At 45.7% G+C, this 21,568-nt stretch overlaps 1 protein-coding gene and 1 long non-coding RNA gene across 2 annotated transcripts in view; one reads left to right on the top strand and one right to left on the bottom strand.

The window, feature by feature from the left end:
- Window positions 1–10,680: 10,680 nt before the first annotated feature.
- Window positions 10,681–11,112, bottom strand: LOC133066419 (large ribosomal subunit protein eL33). Its single transcript, XM_061157487.1, has one exon. It carries the CDS (start codon window positions 11,050–11,052, stop codon window positions 10,720–10,722), a length of 333 nt encoding a protein of 110 aa, XP_061013470.1. The 5' UTR covers window positions 11,053–11,112; the 3' UTR covers window positions 10,681–10,719.
- A 397-nt stretch (window positions 11,113–11,509) lies between these two features.
- The window catches only part of LOC133066416 (uncharacterized), a 28,659-nt gene continuing 18,600 nt past the window's right edge, over window positions 11,510–21,568 (top strand). The window contains exon 1 of the long non-coding RNA XR_009695134.1: window positions 11,510–11,565. This is a non-coding gene — a long non-coding RNA (uncharacterized LOC133066416). The remainder of the gene's footprint in view (window positions 11,566–21,568) is intronic.

Genomic DNA, 21,568 nt, shown 5'->3' with positions numbered 1-21,568 from the left:
GCTGCCTGGACTGCTCTGACGGGGAAGGCACAGAGAGCAGGCGCAGCTTTTCCTTCCGCGCTTTTGTGGAACACCTGAGGGCTGGAACCTCGCGCAGCGCGGGGCACGCTCCAAATAGAACAGCCGGGAGCCTGAGCAGCGCAGAGGAGAGAGCAGCGTCAGCCCCTCCCCGCAGCGCCAGCCCGTCCCCGCGGCGCCAGCCCCTCCCCGCGGAGCGACGGAACTAGCTACCTGAATAAGAGTCCACCTCCGCCCGCCTGTGTCAGGGCGGAAATGAGGCTCTGAAGAGACCGGCAAACAGAAGCCAAATAAACAAAGGGAACCGCTTCAGAAGGGACTGGTGCAACAGATTAAAATCCCTCTAGAAAACACAGACTACACCGGAAGGGGCTGTAGATATCGAGAAGCGTAAGCTGGAACAAGTAGCTATCTGAAACTGAGCCGAACCCACACTGACCGCAACAGCTCCAGAGAAACTCCTAGATATAATTTTACTTTTTTCTCTTTTTTTTTCTTTTTTATTTTTTCTCTTTTATTTTCCTTTAAAATCCCCTATTACTCCCCCATTACTCCTTAACTTTCATTTCCATACATTTTTACGATTTTTTTAATTAGGGAAAAAAAATTTTTTTTTCTTTCTTTCTTTTTTTTTCTTTTCTTTTTCTTTCTTTTTCTTTTGTCTTCTTTTTTTTCTTTCCTTTTTCTCTTTTATTTTCTATTTTTCTTTTTCTCTTATTTCTTTTAAAGTCCTCTAGTACTCCTCTACTACTCCTTAATTTTCATTTTCAATACATTATAACCTTACAAAAAAAAAAAAAAAAAAAGAAGAGAAGCCCTATTTTTAAACCGAAGATTATTCTCTCCCAATCTTGACTCTCCGTTTTCTACCTCAGAACACCTCTATTTCCTCCTTTCCCCTTCTCTTCCCAATCCAATTCTGTGAATCTTTGTAGGTGACTGGGCTACGGAGAACACTCTGGGAACAGACAGCAGTGTAGATGTGTCTCTCTCCTCTTGAGTCTCTCTTTTTCTCCTCCTGCTCATCTCTATCTCCCTCCTCCCTCTCCTCTTCTTCATGTAACTCTGTGAACCTCTCTGGGTGTCCCTAACGGGGGAGAATCTTTTAGCCATTAACCTAGAAGTTTTCTTATCAGGGCTGTGTAGTTGGAGAAGTCCTGAGACTACAGGAAGAATAAAACTGAAATCCAGAGGCAGGAGACTTAAGCCCAAAACCTGAGAACACCAGAAAACTCCTGACTACATGGAACTTTAAGTAATAAGTGACTGTCCAAAAGCCTTCATACCTACACTGAAACCAACCACCACCCAAGAGCCAATAAGTTTTAGAGCAAGACATACCACACAAATTCTCTCCAGCAACGCAGGAACATAGCCCTGAACATCAACATACAGGCTGCCCAAGGTCACACCTAACACATAGACCCATCTCAAAACTCATTACTGGGCACTCCATTGCTCTCCAAAGAGAAGATATCAAGTTCCACGCACCAGAACACTGACGCAAGCTTCCCTAACCAGGAAACCTTGACAAGCCAATCGTCTAACCCCACCCACTGGGTTAATCCTCCACAATAAAAAGGAACCACAGACCTCCAGAATACAGAAAACCCACTCCAGACACAGCAATCTAAACAAGATGAAAAGGCAAAGAAATACCCAACAGGTAAAGGAATATGAAAAATGCCCACCAAGTCAAACAAAAGAGGAGGAGATAGGGAATCTACCTGAAAAAGAATTTAGAATAATGATAATAAAAATGATCCAAAATCTTGAAAACAAAATGGAGTTACCGATAAATAGCCTGGAAACAAAGATTGAAAAGATACAAGAAATGTTTAATAAAGACCTAGAAGAAATAAAAAAGAGTCAATTAAAAATGAATAATGCAATGAATGAGATAAAAAACACTTTGGAGGGAACCAAGAGTAGAATAACGGAGGCAGAAGATAGGATAAGTGAGGTAGAAGATAAAATGGTGGAAATAAATGAAGCAGAGAGGAAAAAAGAAAAAAGGATCAAAAGAAATGAGGACAACCTCAGGGACCTCTGGGACACTGTGAAACGCCCCAACATTTGAATCATAGGAGTTCCAGAAGAAGAAGACAAAAAGAAAGGCCATGAGAAAATACTCGAGGAGATAATAGCTGAAAACTTCCCTAAAATGGGGAAGGAAATAGCCACCCAAGTCCAAGAAACCCAGAGAGTCCCAAACAGGATAAACCCAAGGTGAAACACCCCAAGACACATATTAATCAAATTAACAAAGATCAAACACAAAGAACAAATATTAAAAGCAACAAGGGAGAAACAACAAATAACACACAAAGGGATTCCCATAAGGATAACAGCTGATCTATCAATAGAAACCCTCCAGGCCAGAAGGGAATGGCAGGACATACTGAAAGTAATGAAAGAGAATAACCTACAACCTAGATTACTGCATCCAGCAAGGATCTCATTCAGATATGAAGGAGAATTCAAAAGCTTTACAGATAAGCAAAAGCTGAGAGAATTCAGCACCACCAAACCAGCTCTTCAACAAATGCTAAAGGATCTTCTCTAGACAGGAAATGCAGAAAGGTTGTATAAACGTGAACCCAAAACAACAAAGTAAGTGGCAACGGGACCACACCTATCAATAATTACCCTAAATGTAAATGGGTTGAATGCCCCAACCAAAAGACAAAGATTGGCTGAATGGATACAAAAACAAGACCCCTATATATGCTGTCTACAAGAGACCCACCTCAAAACAAGAGACACATACAGACTAAAAGTGAAGGGCTGGAAAAAAATATTTCATGCAAACGGAGACCAAAAGAAAGCAGGAGTCACAATACTCATATCAGATAAAATAGACTTTCAAATAAAGGATGTGAAAAGAGACAAAGAAGGACACTACATAATGATCAAAGGATCAATCGAAGAAGAAGATATAACAATTATAAATATATATGCACCCAACATAGGAGCACCACAATATGTGCGGCAAACACTAACGAGTATGAAAGAGGAAATTAATAGTAACACAATAATAGTGGGAGACTTTAATACCCAACTCACAACTATGGATAGATCAACTAAACAGAAAATTAACAAGGAAACACAAACCTTAAATGACACAATGGACCAGCTAGACCTAATTGATATCTTTAGGACATTTCACCCCAAAACAATCAACTTCACCTTTTTCTCAAGTGCACACGGAACCTTCTCCAGAATAGACCACATCCTGGGCCATAAATCTGGTCTTGGAAAATTCAAAAAAATTGAAATCATTCCAGTCATCTTTTCTGACCACAGTGCAGTAAGATTAGATCTCAATCACAGGAAAAAAATTGTTAAAAATTCAAACATATGGAGGCTAAATAACATGCTTCTGAATAACCAACAAATCATAGAAGAAATCAAAAAAGAAATCAAAATATGTATAGAAATGAATGAAAATGAAAACACAACAACCCAAAACCGATGGGACACTGTAAAAGCAGTGCTAAGGGGAAGGTTCATAGCATTACAGGCTTACATCAAGAAACAAGAAAAAAACCAAATAAATAACCTAACTCTACACCTAAAGCAATTAGAGAAGGAAGAAATGAAGAACCCCAGGGTTAGCAGAAGGAAAGAAATCTTAAAAGTCAGGTCAGAAATAAATGCAAAAGAAACTAAAGAGACCATAGCAAAAATCAACAATGCTAAAAGCTGGTTTTTTGAAAAAATAAACAAAATTGACAAACCATTAGTAAGACTCATTAAGAAACAAAGAGAGAAGAACCAAATTAACAAAATTAGAAATGAGAATGGAGAGATCACAACAGACAACACTGAAATACAAAGGATCATAAGAGACTACTACCAGCAGCTCTATGCCAATAAAATGGACAACTTGGATGAAATGGACAAATTCTTAGAAAAGTATAACTTTCCAAAACTGAACCAGGAAGAAATAAAAGATCTTAACAGACCCATCACAAGCAAGGAAATCGAAACTGTAATAAAAAATCTTCCAGCAAACAAAAGCCCAGGACCAGATGGCTTCACAGCTGAATTCTACCAAAAATTTAGAGAAGAGCTAACACCTATCTTACTCAAACTCTTCCAGAAAATTGCAGATGAAGGTAAGCTTCCAAACTCATTCTATGAGGCCACCATCACCCTAATTCCAAAACCAGACAAAGATGCCACAAAAAAAGAAAACTACAGGCCAATATCACTGATGAACATAGATGCAAAAATCCTTAACAAAATTCTAGCAAACAGAATCCAAAAACATATTTAAAAAATCATACACCATGACCAAGTGGGCTTTATCCCAGGAATGCAAGGATTCTTTAATATCTGCAAATCAATCAATGTAATACACCACATTAACAAATTGAAAGATAAAGACCATATGATTATCTCAATAGATGCAGAGAAAGCCTTTGACAAAATTCAACACTCATTTATGATTAAAACTCTCCAAAAAGCAGGAATAGAAGGAACATACCTCTACATAATAAAAGCTATATATGACAAACCCACAGCAAGCATCACCCTCAATGGTGAAAAATTGAAAGCATTTCCCCTGAAATCAGGAACAAGACAAGGGTGCCCACTCTCACCACTACTATTCAACATAGTGTTGGAAGTTCTGGCCACAGCAATCAGAGCAGAAAAAGAAGTAAAAGGAATCCAGATGGGAAAAGAAGAAGTGAAACTCTCACTGTTTGCAGATGACATGATCCTCTACATAGAAAACCCTAAAGACTCTACCAGAAAATTACTAGAGCTAATCAATGAATATAGTAAAGTTGCAGGATATAAAATTAACACACAGAAATCCCTTGCGTTCCTATATACTAACAATGAAAAAACAGAAAGAGAAATCAAGGAAACAATACCATTCACCATTGCAACAAAAAGAATAAAATACTTAGGAGTATATCTACCTAAAGAAACAAAAGACCTATACATAGAAAACTATAAAACACTGATGAAAGAAATCAAAGAGGACACAAACAGATGGAGAAACATACTGTGTTCATGGATTGGAAGAATCAATATTGTCAAAATGGCTATTCTACCCAAAGCAGTCTATAGATTCAATGCAATCCCTATCAAGCTACCAACGGTATTTTTCACAGAACTAGACCAAAGAATTTCACAATTTGTATGGAAATACAAAAAACCTCGAATAGCCAAAGTAATCTTGAGAAAGAAGAATGGAACTGGAGGAATCAACCTGCCTGACTTCAGACTCTACTACAAAGCCACAGTCATCAAGACAGTATGGTACTGGCACAAAGACAGAAATATAGATCAATGGAACAGAATAGAAAGCCCAGAGATAAATCCACGAACCTATGGACACCTTATCTTTGACAAAGGAGGCAAGGATATACAATGGAAAAAAGACAACCTCTTTAACAAGTGGTGCTGGGAAAACTGGTCAACCACTTGTAAAAGAATGAAACTAGAACACTTTCTAACACCATACACAAAGATAAACTCAAAATGGATTAAAGATCTAAATGTAAGACCAGAAACTATAAAACTCCTAGAGGAGAACATAGGCAAAACACTCTCCGACATAAATCACAGCAAGATCCTCTATGACCCACCTCCCAGAATATTGGAAATAAAAGCAAAACTAAACAAATGGGACCTAATGAAACTTAAAACCTTTTGCACTACAAAGGAAACTATAAGTAAGGTGAAAAGACAGCCCTCAGATTGGGAGAAAATAATAGCAAATGAAGAAACAAAGGATTAATCTCAAAAATATACAAGCAACTCCTGCAGCTCAATTCCAGAAAAATAAATGACCCAATCAAAAAATGGGCCAAAGAACTAAATAGACATTTCTCCAAAGAAGACATACAGATGGCTAACAAACACATGAAAAGATGCTCAACATCACTCATTATTAGAGAAATGCAAATCAAAACCACAATGAGGTACCATTACAAGCCAGTCAGGATGGCTGCTATCCAAAAGTCTACAAGCAATAAATGCTGGAGAGGGTGTGGAGAAAAGGGAACCCTCTTACACTGTTGGTGGGAATGCAAACTAGTACAGCCGCTATGGAAAACAGTGTGGAGATTTCTTAAAAAACTGGAAATAGAACTGCCATATGACCCAGCAATCCCACTTCTGGGCATACACACTGAGGAAACCAGATCTGAAAGAGACATGTGCACCCCAATGTTCATCGCAGCACTGTTTATAATAGCCAGGACATGGAAGCAACCTAGATGCCCATCAGCAGATGAATGGATAAGGAAGCTGTGGTACATATACACCATGGAATATTACTCAGCCATTAAAAAGAATTCATTTGAACCAGTCCTAATGAGATGGATGAAGCTGGAGCCCCTTATACAGAGTGAAGTAAGCCAGAAAGATAAAGAACATTACAGCATACTAACACATATATATGGAATTTAGAAAGATGATAACGATAACCCTATATGCAAAACAGAAAAAGAGACACAGAAATACAGAACAGACTTTTGAACTCTGTGGGAGAATGTGAGGGTGAGATATTTCAAAAGAACAGCATGTATACTATCTATGGTGAAACAGATCACCAGCCCAGGTGGGGTGCATGAGACAAGTGCTCGGGCCTGGTGCACTGGGAAGACCCAGAGGAATCGGGTGGAGAGGGAGGTGGGAGCGGGGATCGGGATGGGGAATATGTGTAAATCCATGGCTGATTCATATCAATGTATGACAAAACCCACTGAAATGTTGTGAAGTGATTGGCCTCCAACTAATAAAAGAAAGAAACAAACAAACAAACAACTGTTCAGTCAGAATTCAGTATAAGGTAGCCATCCTTATTGTTATTATCATCCTCTCTTGTAGTAAAATCTACTTGGAAAATTAAATTTAGGAGGCAGCCCACAAAGGACAGACTCAGGAAAGGTACTCAAGAGAGTTGAGATCAAGCCATGTATGTTCCGGCCCATCCCAGGCACGTGTAGAAGCAGACAGAAACACTTGCAACGGCTGGTCAGCCTGTGGTCTCCCCAACGTGGGGGCAGGGCTTGGGGTGCTAACCAATTTCCAATTTCCTTTTCAATATTTCCTTTATTCTCTTTATTCTTTCAACTTTATTTTTATAAATTTAATTTTTTTTTTTTTTTTAAACAGTAGGTCCTTGTTGGTTATCTATTTTAAACCTGGCACTGTGTGCATGTTGGTCCCAAACTCCCAAGCCTCCTTTCTGGTCACCAAGAGCATCTTTCTATAGCTGCATGGCAGAGACAAGATAGAGCCTGGCCTTTTTCTGGCATCTCCCCCACAAGGCACAGAGGCGTCCTGAGAGCTTCCTGCAGACTCTTGTTCCTCGCTCGCCCTGAACCTTGGAGCACAGTTCTGTTCGCGTGGTCTCCTGTCCGATGGCCCTTGGTCAGGTGCACTGAGCTGATCTGATCGCTGCTCAGGAGGGACATCTGGCACTGGGGCTTCGCCCTCTTGGGCTCATTAACAGGCCCAGGCTCTTCATCGCCCAGCAAGCCGGGGGTCGGCATCCATCCTGCCCCCTCGGCTCCCTGTGTGCCCACCTGCATCAGCTCCTTTCGAATCTTCTGTGTAATCCTAAGGGACTGGCTTATCAAGGCCCACGTGACTGAAAAATAAAAAGAATTTTTATTTGCCTAGAAAAGGGGAGCAGATCATTTCTTCCTTTCTTTTGAGAGAAGTTGTGTGGAATTGGCCTTTCAGTGAGAGAGACTGTATGTATATGTGTGTGTGTAGGTACGATTGTGTATATGCATATATACGCATAGGCTTTGGGGCCCTGAGTATATGGGCATACATGCATACGGGGAGCTGGGAGAAGCTGGATAAGGGGCTGCAGGAAGAAGCCCAGGGAGCCAGCGGAGGGAGAAGGGCTGAAGGCAGTGCCAAGTGCTGGTGGAATCCCAGTCTCTGGGCAACAGGGAAGCTCAGCTGAGCCGCCCTGGAGTGCGGGACCTTAGGGAAACCAGCTCTCCCTGGGGTCCCAGAGCCAAGGGTCAGGTTCAAGGCGGGTCATCCGTGAACCATGGGTGACTTTGGCTCCTTATCTGTACCTGGAGGTGATAGCAGTACCTGCCTGGGAGGTTCGTGGAGGGGACCAGGTGAGGTGACCTGTGAGAAGCACTTGGAACCTTGAGTGCCTGGCTGGTGGGCGTCTTGCCACCCTGAGCTCGAGGGGCGCAGATGGGCGCTCACGGCCTGTGGGGAGGGGAGGCGGGGTCGGGTCCCTGCCTCTTGCAGGAGGTGTGACTCAAGCAGATTCCTAGGGAAACGTCCCCCTCCCCACAAGGTCACTTTTCCAAGCCCCCAGGGTCAGGAAGGGGCAGGCACCAAGGTCCCTCTGCCCTTGTTGGATCCCTTGGGTCCGGCTGGCAGTGAAATATGCCTCGGCCGACACTGTCCCCAGATCACAGCAGAGCCTCCCTCCCACCCTTCCCGGAGGAGAAGGGGCGGGTGGGGGGCTCCCCGGGGCCCGCGTGGTGGAAATATGAAGTGTGACTTCCCGCACACCCGGGAGCCCGAGCCAGCCTGGGCGCAGCTTATCTCCTTCCTCAGCCCAGTGTTTGTTTTAGGAAAAATCAAAGCACAGTCCCCTTCTGCTCTCTTCAAATGGAGCAGGAGCAAGCTGGCTGCTGCTGGGGCAGGGGGGCTGCTGAGGGGTGCAGAGGGGTCAGCCCGGAGCTCCCCTCCTCTCTGTCCCCCGCTGCTTGCCCGTGTGCCGATGGCATCAGATTGCGTCAGAGGCCCCAGGCTCGGGCCGGCCGTGCACCCGCCAGTCTCTCTGCATCCGGCTCTAGAGGCAAGGCTGCACGGAGTTCACCCACCTCTGAGGACCTCCTGGTTTCCAGGTCTCAGCCTGTCCCCTCCCTCTGCAGGGACCCCTCCTCTGCTCTGGGCTCCTCCCTGCTGGATCATCCCTCTTGACTCTAGTTTCTAGCTCAGGAGCCTGCAGACAGAGAGGCCTTGGCTGGACAGAAGAGTTATCCCTGCCCTCCTCTGATTCCTGCTCCTTCTCTTTCCTTCCTCCCATCCCAGGGCCGCTGGTGCTGGGGCCAAGGCCACGTCTTCCCTCTCCCACTCCAAGGAGGCTCAGGGTTCCCTGTTCCTCTGCCTCCATTGTGGGTTAAAGTTTCTTACTGCAGCCATCGAAGGAGCAGAGACCGGCCCTGGGACTGGACTGGGAACAGACAGTTCATTCTTTGAGATGCCTTTCGGAGCACTCAGAGTCCAGTGGGTCCCCGGGTGTCCTCAGCCAGGACTGGGACCAGGCCGGCATGTGAACTTGGGAAAGCCTCTTGGGGTGTCCTGGAGCTGAGTCGCAGCAGTGGCAGTGAGTGAACAGTGGATAACCCAGGGAGGACTCTACAGGGTTCAAACCACTTTTCATGGCCAGAATCTTGCAGTATAAATTGCAATACTCTTAGGTTTAAAGTTGTTTTCTTTTTAAATATGGGTATTTTCAAACACACAAAAGCGGAGCGAATAGAACAACGAAAGGCCAGGTAACCTGTCACCCAGATTCAAAGAGCCCTGACTTTTGGCTGCTGTTGTTTCCTTAGCTCTGTCTGCCCCCAGCACCCCCACACCCTGCCACCACCTGAGTTCTCACCTGTCTCTTTGCGACACTCTTCTCTTTAAGTTGTAAGCAATTGACTTTTAAAATGAATTTGGCACACGCTGTCCTGACACAGTGATTATCACGGTTTATTACCATAGCTTATTTTTTACACTCAGAGGACATGATCTATTTTAGTAGAGAATTTAATCCAATGGCAATTTATTGTCAGAGAGGACAGCCGAACCTCATGCCAAATGGGAAATAGTTGTTTCAGGCAGGCATTTTCCTACACCAGGTCAGACAGCATTAAATAATGACGTGACTGGCCAATTTTGCAGCTGCTTGGGGCTGGTGGTCGGCTGGGGACCTGCTCTTTACTGCAGCCCTTTCTGATGGTCCTTCAGAAGCAGGGCCTCCCAGGGTGAGATGCTCGTCCTCAGCATTGCTGGTTTGGGGAGGGAGAAGTTGAGGATGCTGCCTACAATGTTTTTCATCAGCCTTTTTTATTTTTATTTTTGCATTTATTTATTTAAATTAATTAATTAATTTTACTTTACAACATTGTATTGGTTTTGCCATACATTGACTTGAATCTGCCACGGGTGTACATGTTCCCCATCCTGAACCCCCTTCCACCTCCCTCCCCATCCCATCCCTCTGGGTCATCCCAGTGCACCAGCCCCAAGCATCTGTATCATGCATCGAACCTGGACTGGCGATTCGTTTCATATATGATAATTTACATGTTTCAATGCCATTCTCCCATATCATCCCGCCCTCGCCCTCTCCCACAGAGTCCAAAAGACTATTCAATACATCTGTCTCTCTTGCTGTCTCGTATACAGGGTTATCGTTACCATCTTTCTAAATTCCATATATATGCATTAGCATACTGTATTGGTGTTTTTCTTTCTGACTTACTTCACTCTGTATAATAGGTTCCAGTTTCATCCACCTCATTAGAACTGATTCAAATGTATTCTTTTTAATGGCCGAGTAATATTCCATTGTGTATATGTACCACAGCTTTCTTATCCATTCATCTGCTGTTCATCAGCCTTTTATTTATTTATTTTTTTTTTTAACAAAAGCACAACAGGACAAATCCACACTTTTATTTATTTTCAAGAAGTTTAAATCCTCGAAGGGTACAGCATCACACGGATTCTGTGTCCAATGGCCTTAGCAGGAAGGTTACTTCGGAATTTGGCACGAACCATGCCACTGTTTCCATGAGCTCGAGTTATCTTTCCCCAGATTACTCTGGTTTTGTTAGGTTTTCCACCAGGAGTTACTGTGTTGTTCTTTGCTTTGTACACATAAGCACATCTCTTGCCTAGATAGAATTCAGTTTCATCTCGAGCATATACACCTTCAATCTTCAGGAGAGCAGTGTGTTCCCTTTGGTTCCGTAGACCCCGTTTATAGCCAGCAAAAATGGCCTTGGACCACAGCCTTCCAGACATATTTGTCGTTTTAGAAGTTCCGTTCCCAGCAGGCCTTCACAGGGTCCAAGATGGCTGAAAGAGACCCTGTTCATCAGCCTTTTAAAGGGAAGGACACCATCATTCCTGCCAAAGGCAGCTTCTGGAAAGGGTTTATCTTTCCCAATATCAGGGAAGGATCTTTTTTTATGACAATGAGAACTAAGAACATTACCACTTTGCCTTTTTGCCTTGGCTACCAGGAAGTTTAGCACTCAATTTAGAGCCCAATCTCAGTGACTCTCACCCAAGGTACCAGTCAGTTTATCTCCCCCATTTCCTCAATACATTTCCGATTTCTCAATTTTATCTTTATATACCTGGGGCTTAGGATTTTATTGTACCCAACCTTCAGTTTCATTCCTTTGAAATTAGGAGTGGTAGAAATTAGACACAAAAGCAAAGGAAGCAACCTTACCTTCCTTATGATCCCTGTTCACAGAGCTTTGTCTGTGGGATGCCAACGAGGTGAAAGGATTAGGCCCGGATCCCTTGGTAAGTAGGAGGGGAGAAACCAGACCTTAGATATATGCCATGCCTTTACACTTTGTAATTTTTCAATTCTATACTTTTAAAAGAGCTTCCTCACCTGGAACAAATGATCTCAATTTGTCCTTGGTTTTTTCTTTCAGCAAATACTCACTGCCCACTTTATCTGTGTCATACTGGGCACTATGGGTGGACAAATAAAGGCAAAACAAACACATGTCCTCAGGGAATTTCCTCTTTAGTAGGGAATATCAGGCATGTTCTAATACAAGATACGAAGTGTGCTAAAATGGTATAGGTGATCTTATTTGCAAAGCTGGAATGGTGACACAGAGGTAGAGAACAAATATGCGGACACCAAGGGGGGAGGAAGGGTGGGAGGAATTGGGAGATTGGGATTGACGCATATGTACTATTGAGACTATGTATAAAATAGGTCATCAATGAGAACATACTGCACTGCTCAGGGAACTCTGTTCAGCGCTCTGCGGTGACCTAAATGGAAAGGAAATCCAAAAGGGAGTGGATGTATGTACAAGTATGACTGACTCACTTTGCTGTACTGCAAAAATTAAAGCAGCTGTACTCCAATAAAAATTAATTTAAAAGGGAGTGTTTTAGATAAAGTTTTTAAGGGTTGAGAGGAGGGAGAAGGTATTTGAAGATGATCGAGGGGAGTCTTTGTGTGGGTAGTTGGCATTTCAGCAGATTCTCGAAGGGAAGGAGAGGCATAGACATAGACCCTCCTATCTCTCTATGACCTCCATGTAACAGAGGATGAAATCTGTGCAGGGAGAGGAAGGCAGGGTCCCCACATCACCCAGGTGGAAGTCATCATTACTGTTATAATCCACCCTTCTGTCTCTCTGTCTTGAAGCAGGTCCTGTGGCTTTATGGCAACTGAAGGAGGGATTGAATTTGTCCTTAGGTGCCAGCTATTTAATTCATGGTATTTAAATTGCCAGAGTCCAAGGCTTGGTATTTGGGGGCAGTGCTTTTTTTATTTTGAAGGGACATTATCTTGAGTTAACTTAGGGTAAAAAGTGGCAATGCATGGAGGCCACCAAGCATCTCAGATCATTTAAGGAGGTGCTGAGGAGCCAGCTAGGGCTTAGGGACATCTGGTACAAGGCAGGACATGTCCCAAGGAGCTGCTCTTTGTATCCATGGCTATCAGGGTGTCAGCCTACCTCCCCCCAACTTTCCTGCTGTCTCCAACCTTTGCCCAGCCTTCAGGGCTGAACTTGTATTAGGAACTTTCCCCCTTGGATGTCTGCCCTTGCTGTAGTCTGATATAGAACTTATTCTTTGCCTGGTTCCTTTGAAAGCAAAAATTGTATGTACACCCTTCCTTCAGCCTGACCCTCAATGCCCCTTGCAGTCCTGAGGTCGAGCTGGCTCCACTCGGTTCTTGGGACAGGGCAAGATAAGGTGGCTCGGACAGCTGGTGTTCATCATCCTCTGCCACCGTGACTTTAGGATCCTCTATAAGCCACTTCTGGGTCTCTCCAGCTCTCCTTTCACTACATTTTTATTTTGAGATAGATGTAGGTTTCAGGTAGTTATAAGAAATCATACAGAGAAAGCTCATGTGCCCTTTATCTAGTTTCCTCAACGACAACATCCCGCAAAACTCTAATATCACAGCCAGGATACTGACAATGATACAGAGCGTGTCCAGCATTGCTGAGTGATCTTCATGCTGACCTTTTATGTGCTTTCATCTCACTCTCACCCCCTCTTTTTTTGTTGTGTAGTCAAAAAATCATGTCCAACTCTTTGTGACCTCATGAACTATAGACGTCTTTTTGCCTTTTCATACTATAAATTAAGAGATGCTAACTCCTTGGAAGGAAAGTTATGACCAACCTAGATAGCATATTAAAAAGCAGAGACATTACTTTGCCAACAAAGTTCTGTCTAGTCAAGGCTATGGTTTCTCCAGTGGTCATGTGTGGATGTGAGAATTGGACTATAAAGAAAGCTGAGTGCAGAAGAATTGATGCTTTTGAACTGTGGTGTTGGAGAGGACTCTTGAGAGTCCCTTGGACAGCAAGGAGACTCCAACCAGTCCATCCTAAAGGAAATCTGTCCTGAATATTCAGTGGAAGGACTGATGTTGAAGCTGAAACTCCAATACTTTGGCCACCTGATGTGAAGAACTGACTCATTTGGAAAGACCCTGATGTTGGGAAAGATTGAAGGCAGGAGGAGAAGGGGATGACAGAGGATGAGATGGTTGGATGGCATCACTGACTCAGTGGACATGAGTCTGAGTAAACTCCGGGAGCTGGTGATGGATAAGGAGGCCTGGTATGCTGCAGTCCATGTGGTCTCAAAGAGTCAGACACAACTGAGCAACTGAACTGAATTGAACTGAACTGTAGGCTGCCAGGCTCCTCTGTCCATGGGATTTCCCAGGAAGGAATACTGAAGGTTGCCATTTTCTTCAGTATTCAGGGGATCTTCCCAACTCAGGGATCAAACCTGCATCTCCTGCATTGGGAAGCAGATTCTTTGCTGCTGAGCCACCAGGGAAGGTCCACCCCCTCAGTAGCCACTGGCCACCGCTCACCAGTAGTTTGTTCCTCTTTGTTATAAGTTACATTCCACGGTGTGGCTGTGCTGCAGCATGTTTCAGCAACTGCACTGAAGTGGAAAACCCTGCTATAAACATTTGTTACAGGTTTTGTTTCCTTCCCTCCACTTTCTTTGGGTTTATTTTGTTCTTTTTTGCCTTAGGTTATTGCAGTGGGAGACTAGATGATAGATTTGAGACTCAGACTGTTTTCTAATGTATCATTTCATTCTCTAAATTTCTACTGAAGTACAGCTTTATTTGTGTTCTACAAAGTTTGATACGTTTTATTATCATTTTCGTCCAGTTCAATGTCTTTTTTGATTTCTCTTGAGACTTCTTCTTTGACTGATGGATTATTTAGAAGTCTGTTGTCTATTTCCTTGTTATCTTTCTGTTATTGATTTCTGCTTTGATTCCATTGTGGTTGGAGAACACACTATATGATTTCAGTTCTTTTAAATTTGTTGAGGCTTGTTTTATGGCCCAGGATATGGTTTATTTCGGTATATGATCTGAGGGAACTTGAAAAGACTATGTATTCTGCTGTCATTGGGTAAATACCAAAGAGATTCTGCTGGTTGACGATGGTGATGGTGTTGAGTGTGTTTCTATACCCTTGCTAATTTTCTGTCTAATTTTTCTTTTAATTGTTGAATAGAAGTAAACCCACTCCAGCATTCTTGCCTGGGAAATCCCACGGACAGAGGAGACTGGCAGGCTACACTCCGTGGGGTAACAAAGAGTCGGACACGACTCGGTGATGGAGCACATGGGGCATTGAAGTCCTCAGCTGTAGCTGTGGGTCAGTTTGCTTTTTCTTCTCAGCTCCATCAGTTTTTGCTTCAATGTTTTGCAGCTTTGTTGTTTGGTACATACACATTTAGGATTGCAGGGGAAGGCCACCTGCTACTGCCAGGTGACAGCAGAATTCTGACTCCCTCCCTAGACATCCAGTGACATCTGAGGGGGCTCCTCATTACTGCTGGGTAGCTGGTGGGGGGTGTGTTTCTGGCTCCTCACTAGGCCTTCACTAAAATGTCCTGACCAGCAGGGAGAGGAGAGGCTTTTTCTGCTCCCCACGTGGCTCCACTGACATTAGGGGAGGGGGTGTGTGCTGAGTTCATTACTGCTGAGTGACAGTGAGGCCTATTTCCTGACACAGACTCTGCGAGGTGGGGGTCATCTCCTTACTTCCCTGTGAACCGGAAGTCCAGGTCTCCATGGGTCTCCACCTGTACCCTGAGGGAAGGTGATCTCATAGCCTAGTGGGGATGAAGCTCCCAGCTTCCTGCCTGACCTCCTGTGACAGTACCAGGCAGTGACACTGGGGGTGTCTTGTTGCAACCTGAAGGAGAAGGTAAACGGTAGCCTCTCACCCAGCCTTCTGTATCACAGCTGTTTTGCAGATGGCTGGAGCAGAGTGCTCATTGTCTGCAAGTTTTCTGTCTTGCTAGGCTCCCTTTTCCTTGTTCTTTAGCCAAAGAGAGAAGAGTTTTGCTGGGAGTTGGTCTTTTGGCCTATTTGCCATCTTCTGCTCCAAGTCTGCTGCATATGAGGCAAAAAAAATAAGCCCAGAGAACCGACTGCTATGTTGTCGTTGGGTCCTGAGTCCCCTCACCATTCTGCCTTTTTCTTTCCACCTTTCAGAGTCTTCTTGTGTTTATTTTGTATATTCTATCCAGGGCTTTTAGTTGCATATGGTGGATGGGACAGGAAAAATATGTTTACTCCATCTTCCCAGAAATGGAGTTTCAGCTCTCTCTTTGAACCCTCACAAAAGTTATCACAAAGAGTCTAAATTGGGGGCTGGGATCCTGGGGAAAAGCAGCTTTCACAATTTTTAAATTTAACTTTTTTATACTCTAAATGTATTTAAAATGTATACTAAAAATGTATTTAACACAAGAGTCTGCCTGCCAGGGCAGGAGATGAAAGAGACACGGGTTCGATCCCTGGGTTAGGAAGATCCCCTGGAGTAGGAAACGGCAATCCACTCCAGTACTCTTACCGGGAAAATTCTACAGACAGAGGAGTCTGGTGGGCTATAGTCTGTGGGGTCACAAAGAGTCAGACTCAACTGAGCATGCAGGCACACACACATATACATGTATTAAGATTTAACAGCTGGGAAATGTGCAAGCTGCTTTGCAAATATCCTCTCATTTAGCCCTCATGATCACCCTTTGTTTGGACACTGGCTTTACATTGTGGCTCAGCCGGTAAAGAATCCGTCTGCAATGCAGGAGATCTGAGTTCGACCCCTGGATTGGGAAGATCCCCTGGAGAAGGGAAAGGCTACCCATTCCAGTATTTTGTCCTGGAGAATCCCATGAACTATATTCCATGTGGCAAAGAATCAGACACAACTGAGCGACATTCACACACACACACACACAGATCAGGAAACTAGGGCCTGGTAAGTAGTTTACCAAGAGTTGCTCAGATGGTAAGTTTAGGGCTGGGCTCTGAACCTGCACCTGATTTCAATGCTTCTCCTGAGATGCTGACCTCTGTGCTGTCTGAGAGGCCTCCTGGCAGGCTGCTGGCTTGTTGATGGCTGTTGACCGAAGGAGTTATATATCTGTTTGGCCAGAATCTTACTGCTGTGATCATTGGTGCCTTTTAGGACTCCCACTGACCCAGGAGGGTACTGGGGACAATTATTAGAGACTCAAGGGTTGGGCCCAGGATCTCAGGGATGTTTCTCCCTTTTTTTACAGTCTCCAAACCTTATAAAGAGTCTACTTCCTTGTAGGAACTTGCTTTTGTTTTAAAAGTTCGACCAGTTATTTAACTAATACCTAGCTTTGTTTGTATCCCTGAGTCTCTAAACTAGAAAAGAAAGTCTTCCTCAGCCTAAGGAAGTCTCTGGCTGTCCCCATGCCTGTAAGAGGAGGTTTTCCCCATCAAAAGCTTGCTGGGGTTGTCATTCAAGAGGCCTGGTTTAAAAACAAACAGCTAACATTTGTCTTGGATCTTAACCAACTCCACCAACCTGATATTCTCTTTAAAGTGCAGTCATGACTGCAAAGTATGAGGTGAAGAAAAAAAATGAACACCCTTCACGCTTCACATCTCCATCTCTGGCCGGAGCTGAATGCCCACTTTTAATCATCTTTCCTGCATGGGAACTGCTTCTTCTGGGGAAGCAGCCACGGAGGAAGGGGAAAGTTGAGTATCAAAGAGATAGAAGTTGTAGGTTCCAGGGAAATCTAGCCACAAGTAAACAGACATGTGGATGCACCCCAATTTTCACTTTCTCAGAAGTGACCCCACACCAGGTCTCTCTATCTTCTCCAAGTGGGCTTCCCTGGTGGCTCAGATGGTAAAGAATCTGCTTACAATGCATGAGACTGGGGTTCGATCCCTGAGTTGGGAAGATCCCCTGGAGGAGGGTACGGCAACCCGCTTCAGTATTCTTGCCAGGAGATCCCACCTCTGTCCATGGGATTATCCAGGCAAGGATACTGGAGTGGGTTGCCGTGCCTTCCTCCAGGGGATCTTCCCAACCCGGGGATCGAACCCGCGTCTCTTACATCTCCTGCATTGGCGGACAGGTTCTTTCCCACTAGTGCCACCTGGGAAGCCCTTACATTTACAGTTGTGGCATGAAACATAATGTAGCTTTTCTGAGGAATCTCCTAGCAGCCACTTCTCACTAGCTTTGGGGTTAGAAGTTCACCCAAGTAAGCAAAGGGTGAGACTCGTAGCTCAGCCACACCCCTCCCCGCAGAAATTTCTTCCGGCATCTTTTCCCACAACTCTTGGTCCTCCTTCCAAATCACTGATCTGCCCAAGCAGCCCAGAGGGGTGCAATTTGTCCTGGAAATTGCACACAGAGGAGTTGTCTCACACTCCTGCTGGTACCAATCTTTATTATATGGATTCTTCTGCTGAAACTTTAATTTCAGGCCCCTTTTATACATTTAATTGGCCCAGAATTTAAATCTTTTTAATTTGAGTTACATTCCCTTACTGCTAAAACCTGGCTGATTTCTTCCCTCTGTGCCCTCCTAACCTGGCTGGGCATGGTTACCCCACCAAGTTTACCCTCCTCCCCACAGTTTTGGAGAACCAGTCCCAGCTGATGGCACTGGTCTTCAGCACTGAGCTGATGAGTGGACTGTGGCCGGGGCTCTGCACGGGCCCTGCTGCCCCAGGCTGGGGGGCAGGGGGAGCCTCAGCCTGGAAGTCAGTGGTGTATCCAGCGTCAGGTTCAGCTCAGAGCTGGGGGAGGCTGCACTTTGGAGGACAAAGGGGTGATGATGAAGAAGGTTCCCCTCCAGGCTTCTGGTGTCCTGGAACTTCCCAGGACCTTTTCCTGTCTGGGCTCCCTTCCTCTCCCACATCTCCTACTCTATCAAGATCTCCTGGGGAAAAACCTCCATGAGAACCTTGGCAAGGAGAGGAGGGAAGTGGGGAAAGTGCCCTTCTTGATCCCCAGGGCAGGCAGCTGGGTGAGCAGCTGAGTAGGACCCTGGCCAGCTGGGTTCTGTGCTCTTCACTTAGGGTCTCCCCAGGAGTATGAGTGACTGCGGCCTGAGCTCCAGCTCAGGGACCAGCTCTGCCACCCTCCCCCTGATCGGCTGCCGTCCTGCACGCCGGCTCCGGCGGAGCACACACCTAGTTCTCACGCTGGAGCTCGGGCCAAGTGGCCTCATCTCCCCTGCAGCCTCCGCGTGGCTACAGCTGATGATTTATGGCTGCCCATTAACTCTAGTCAAGCAGCTCGGCTCTTGGGAACATCTGCTCCACGGTAGAGCAAGCTGTGTTTGCAGGGACATATGGTCAGGCTCTTCTGGGGATGGATTAGGCTCACAGAGGGACTGATGCCCAAGCTTCTGCTGCTGGGGGAAAGCCACGCTCCCTCCTCACTCGTCAGAGAGCAAGCTGACCTCCTTTCCTTCGTCCAGTGCCCCAGATTGCAGCAGGGTCCCAGGCTCTGCCCAGCCCTCTTGCCTCCAGTACTCACCCTTCTATTCTCCCTCTGATTGGAGGAGAGGAAATCATGTCTAGACCAGCGGTTCTTTTCTAAAAAAAATAATTTCAATTTTGTTTTGGGGTATAGCCAATGAACAATGTCGTGGTAGTTTCAGGTGGACAACAAAGGGACTCAGCCATATATACACATGTATCCATTCTCCCCCGAATTCCCCTCTCATCCATGCAACAAAGCATTGAGCAGACTTCCCTGTGCTCTACAATAGGTCCTTGTTGGTCATCCTTTTTAAATATGGCAGTGTGTGCATGTCATCCCAAACTCTCTAACTATCCTTCCCCCCAGTCTTCCCCTGGGTCACCATAAGCTTGTTCTCAAAGTCTGTGAGTCTGTCTGTTTTGTATGTAAATTCATTTGTATAATTTCTTTTTAGATTCCACATATAAGGATGTCATATTTGCAGCAACATGGATGGATTTAGAGAATGTCATAGTTAGTGAAGTAAGTCAAACAGAGAAGGAGAACTATCAAATAGACCAGTGATTCTTAAACTGGAGTGGTGGGCCCACTCCCAGAATTTCTGAAACAGCAGGTCTGGGGTGGGAGCCAATAACTTGACTTTCAAACAAGTCCCTGGGTGATGCGATGCTGTTGGTCTGAGAGCCTCATGAACCACTGGTCTTGACCAGTCACTTCTCTGGGAGGGTTACCAGGGCACCAGGGCTGAGTGGAGTCTTGATCTGCTTGACTCCGTGTTGACGGAAGATAGATGTGGGTGGGAAAACTTTGAGATGCTGAGTTCTAAGCAGAGATGGTAGGGACTCAGGTTGCCAAATACCGTGTTGTTCTGGAGTGGAGATTTCTCAAGGGTCCCGAGGCAAATCGCACTTGTTGATTTAATCAGCTCCAGATGCGTCTCAGAACTCAGAATCAGAATTGGGGTAGAGAGCCTGATGAGTTTGATCCGTGGGCACAGGGTTGGCCTCCCCCAACCCATCTGGGTGTCTGTTGAGAAGCGCGGTCCACCCAGAGAGTGTCCTGCAAAGAGTCCACGTTGCAGAGGCTGAACGACCTAGTGGAAGGACTGTCCTCTAGGGAGGCCGAGGGACGCCCAACATGGACTCTCCAGCTCGGCTCCTGCAGGACTCTGCCTTCGGACGCCTTGTCCCCAACCCCTGTCCACTTCCCCCCAGGAAGAATGGCACCTGCTCAGAACCTGAGCTCCATCATCATCCACGGGGCTGGAGGAGTCTCCATGCATGCACGTCCGTTCAGAGCCCCAGCTCTCAGGCGACCCACGTGGCCTTGGTTCCTGTTTAGGAAAGTGCAGGGTGCAGGCTGGGGCTGACGGAATCCCATAGGGACCTGCAGGAGGAGAGATGACACCTGGGCAGACAGGCCACCCGTCAGGCTGGACGAGCAGGCACGGGGGGTGGTGGGCAGTATGTCAGCTCCCTGAAACCACAGTGGTGCACATGAGGCTGGCCCCGAGTGAAATGGACATCTCAAAATGTGACCCTCTGCTCCAAAATCCATCTTTGGATGCTTTCTGGCAGGCAGCTTGGGAAGGGCCGTGTGGGGCTGCCTCTCTCCTGCAGATGCTTCCCGCTGCCTGTCTCCTTTCTGGCTCCTTCTGATGCCTCCTCCACCCGTCCAGCCCCTGCCTGTTTGGCTTTGGTGGGTCTTCCTTTCCCAGCTGCTGCCCTTTGGATGTGGGGTTGATGGCCGGCATGGAGAGTCACGGGGGTGGCGGGTTCAGAGAAGGGGGCAGTGATGTCCAGTCGTGTGTTGGCCCTTCGGTGCAGCTGCGTGTTGCAGAACAACAGGAACTACAGAGGAGAAAACTGAGACTCAGGCAAGTTGTCCACTCACCCGTGGTAGTGATGAGTTGGCAGAACTGGTTTTGGTTCCAGGAACCCGTGCTCCTGAGCCTGGACTGGTTTCCTCTCCTCGCAGCCCCGTCGTGTGAGCGCTCCTCTGATGCTAGCCTTAGAGTCACTGCTATTTGCAGGAATAGCAAGAGGCAAGTGTGCCTTGGCACGTAAACTGCCACCTGTCCAGATATTTAAAAAGTCTCTTCTCTGTACGTGTCAGTCAGGGTTTAATCAGAGAAGCAGATCCACCATTGTGGGAGTTACGGGAGAAGAGATTTCACGGAGGAATGGATTCTTGCATGACATGAGAGGCATCAGGAAGAGCTGGAAGTGTGGCCAGTTGGAGAAGCCCAGTTGCTGAAATGGCCCCGTGAAGCAGGAGGTATGGGCAAGTCTACTGGAAGCCAAGTATCTGATGCCCAGGCCCCTGATGGAGACAGAACCAGCATTCAGGAGAAGAGTTGGGCCCTTAGGCACCCTTGTGACCAGTTTGATGGAGCAGAGGCTCTGCTCCATTTCTGCCTCCAAATCTCCTGAAGGCCTTCTTTGGGCCAATTCTAACCCAGACCCATCCGGGGAGGGGATTCTGGGAGATGGCTCCAGTGTGACCCAGCT

Source organism: Dama dama, chromosome 2, assembly GCF_033118175.1.
Source record: "Dama dama isolate Ldn47 chromosome 2, ASM3311817v1, whole genome shotgun sequence".
NCBI classification, from domain to species: Eukaryota; Metazoa; Chordata; class Mammalia; order Artiodactyla; family Cervidae; genus Dama; species Dama dama.
The sequence above is the reverse complement of the archived record's forward strand: the minus strand, read 5'-3'. Positions and strand labels throughout refer to the sequence as shown.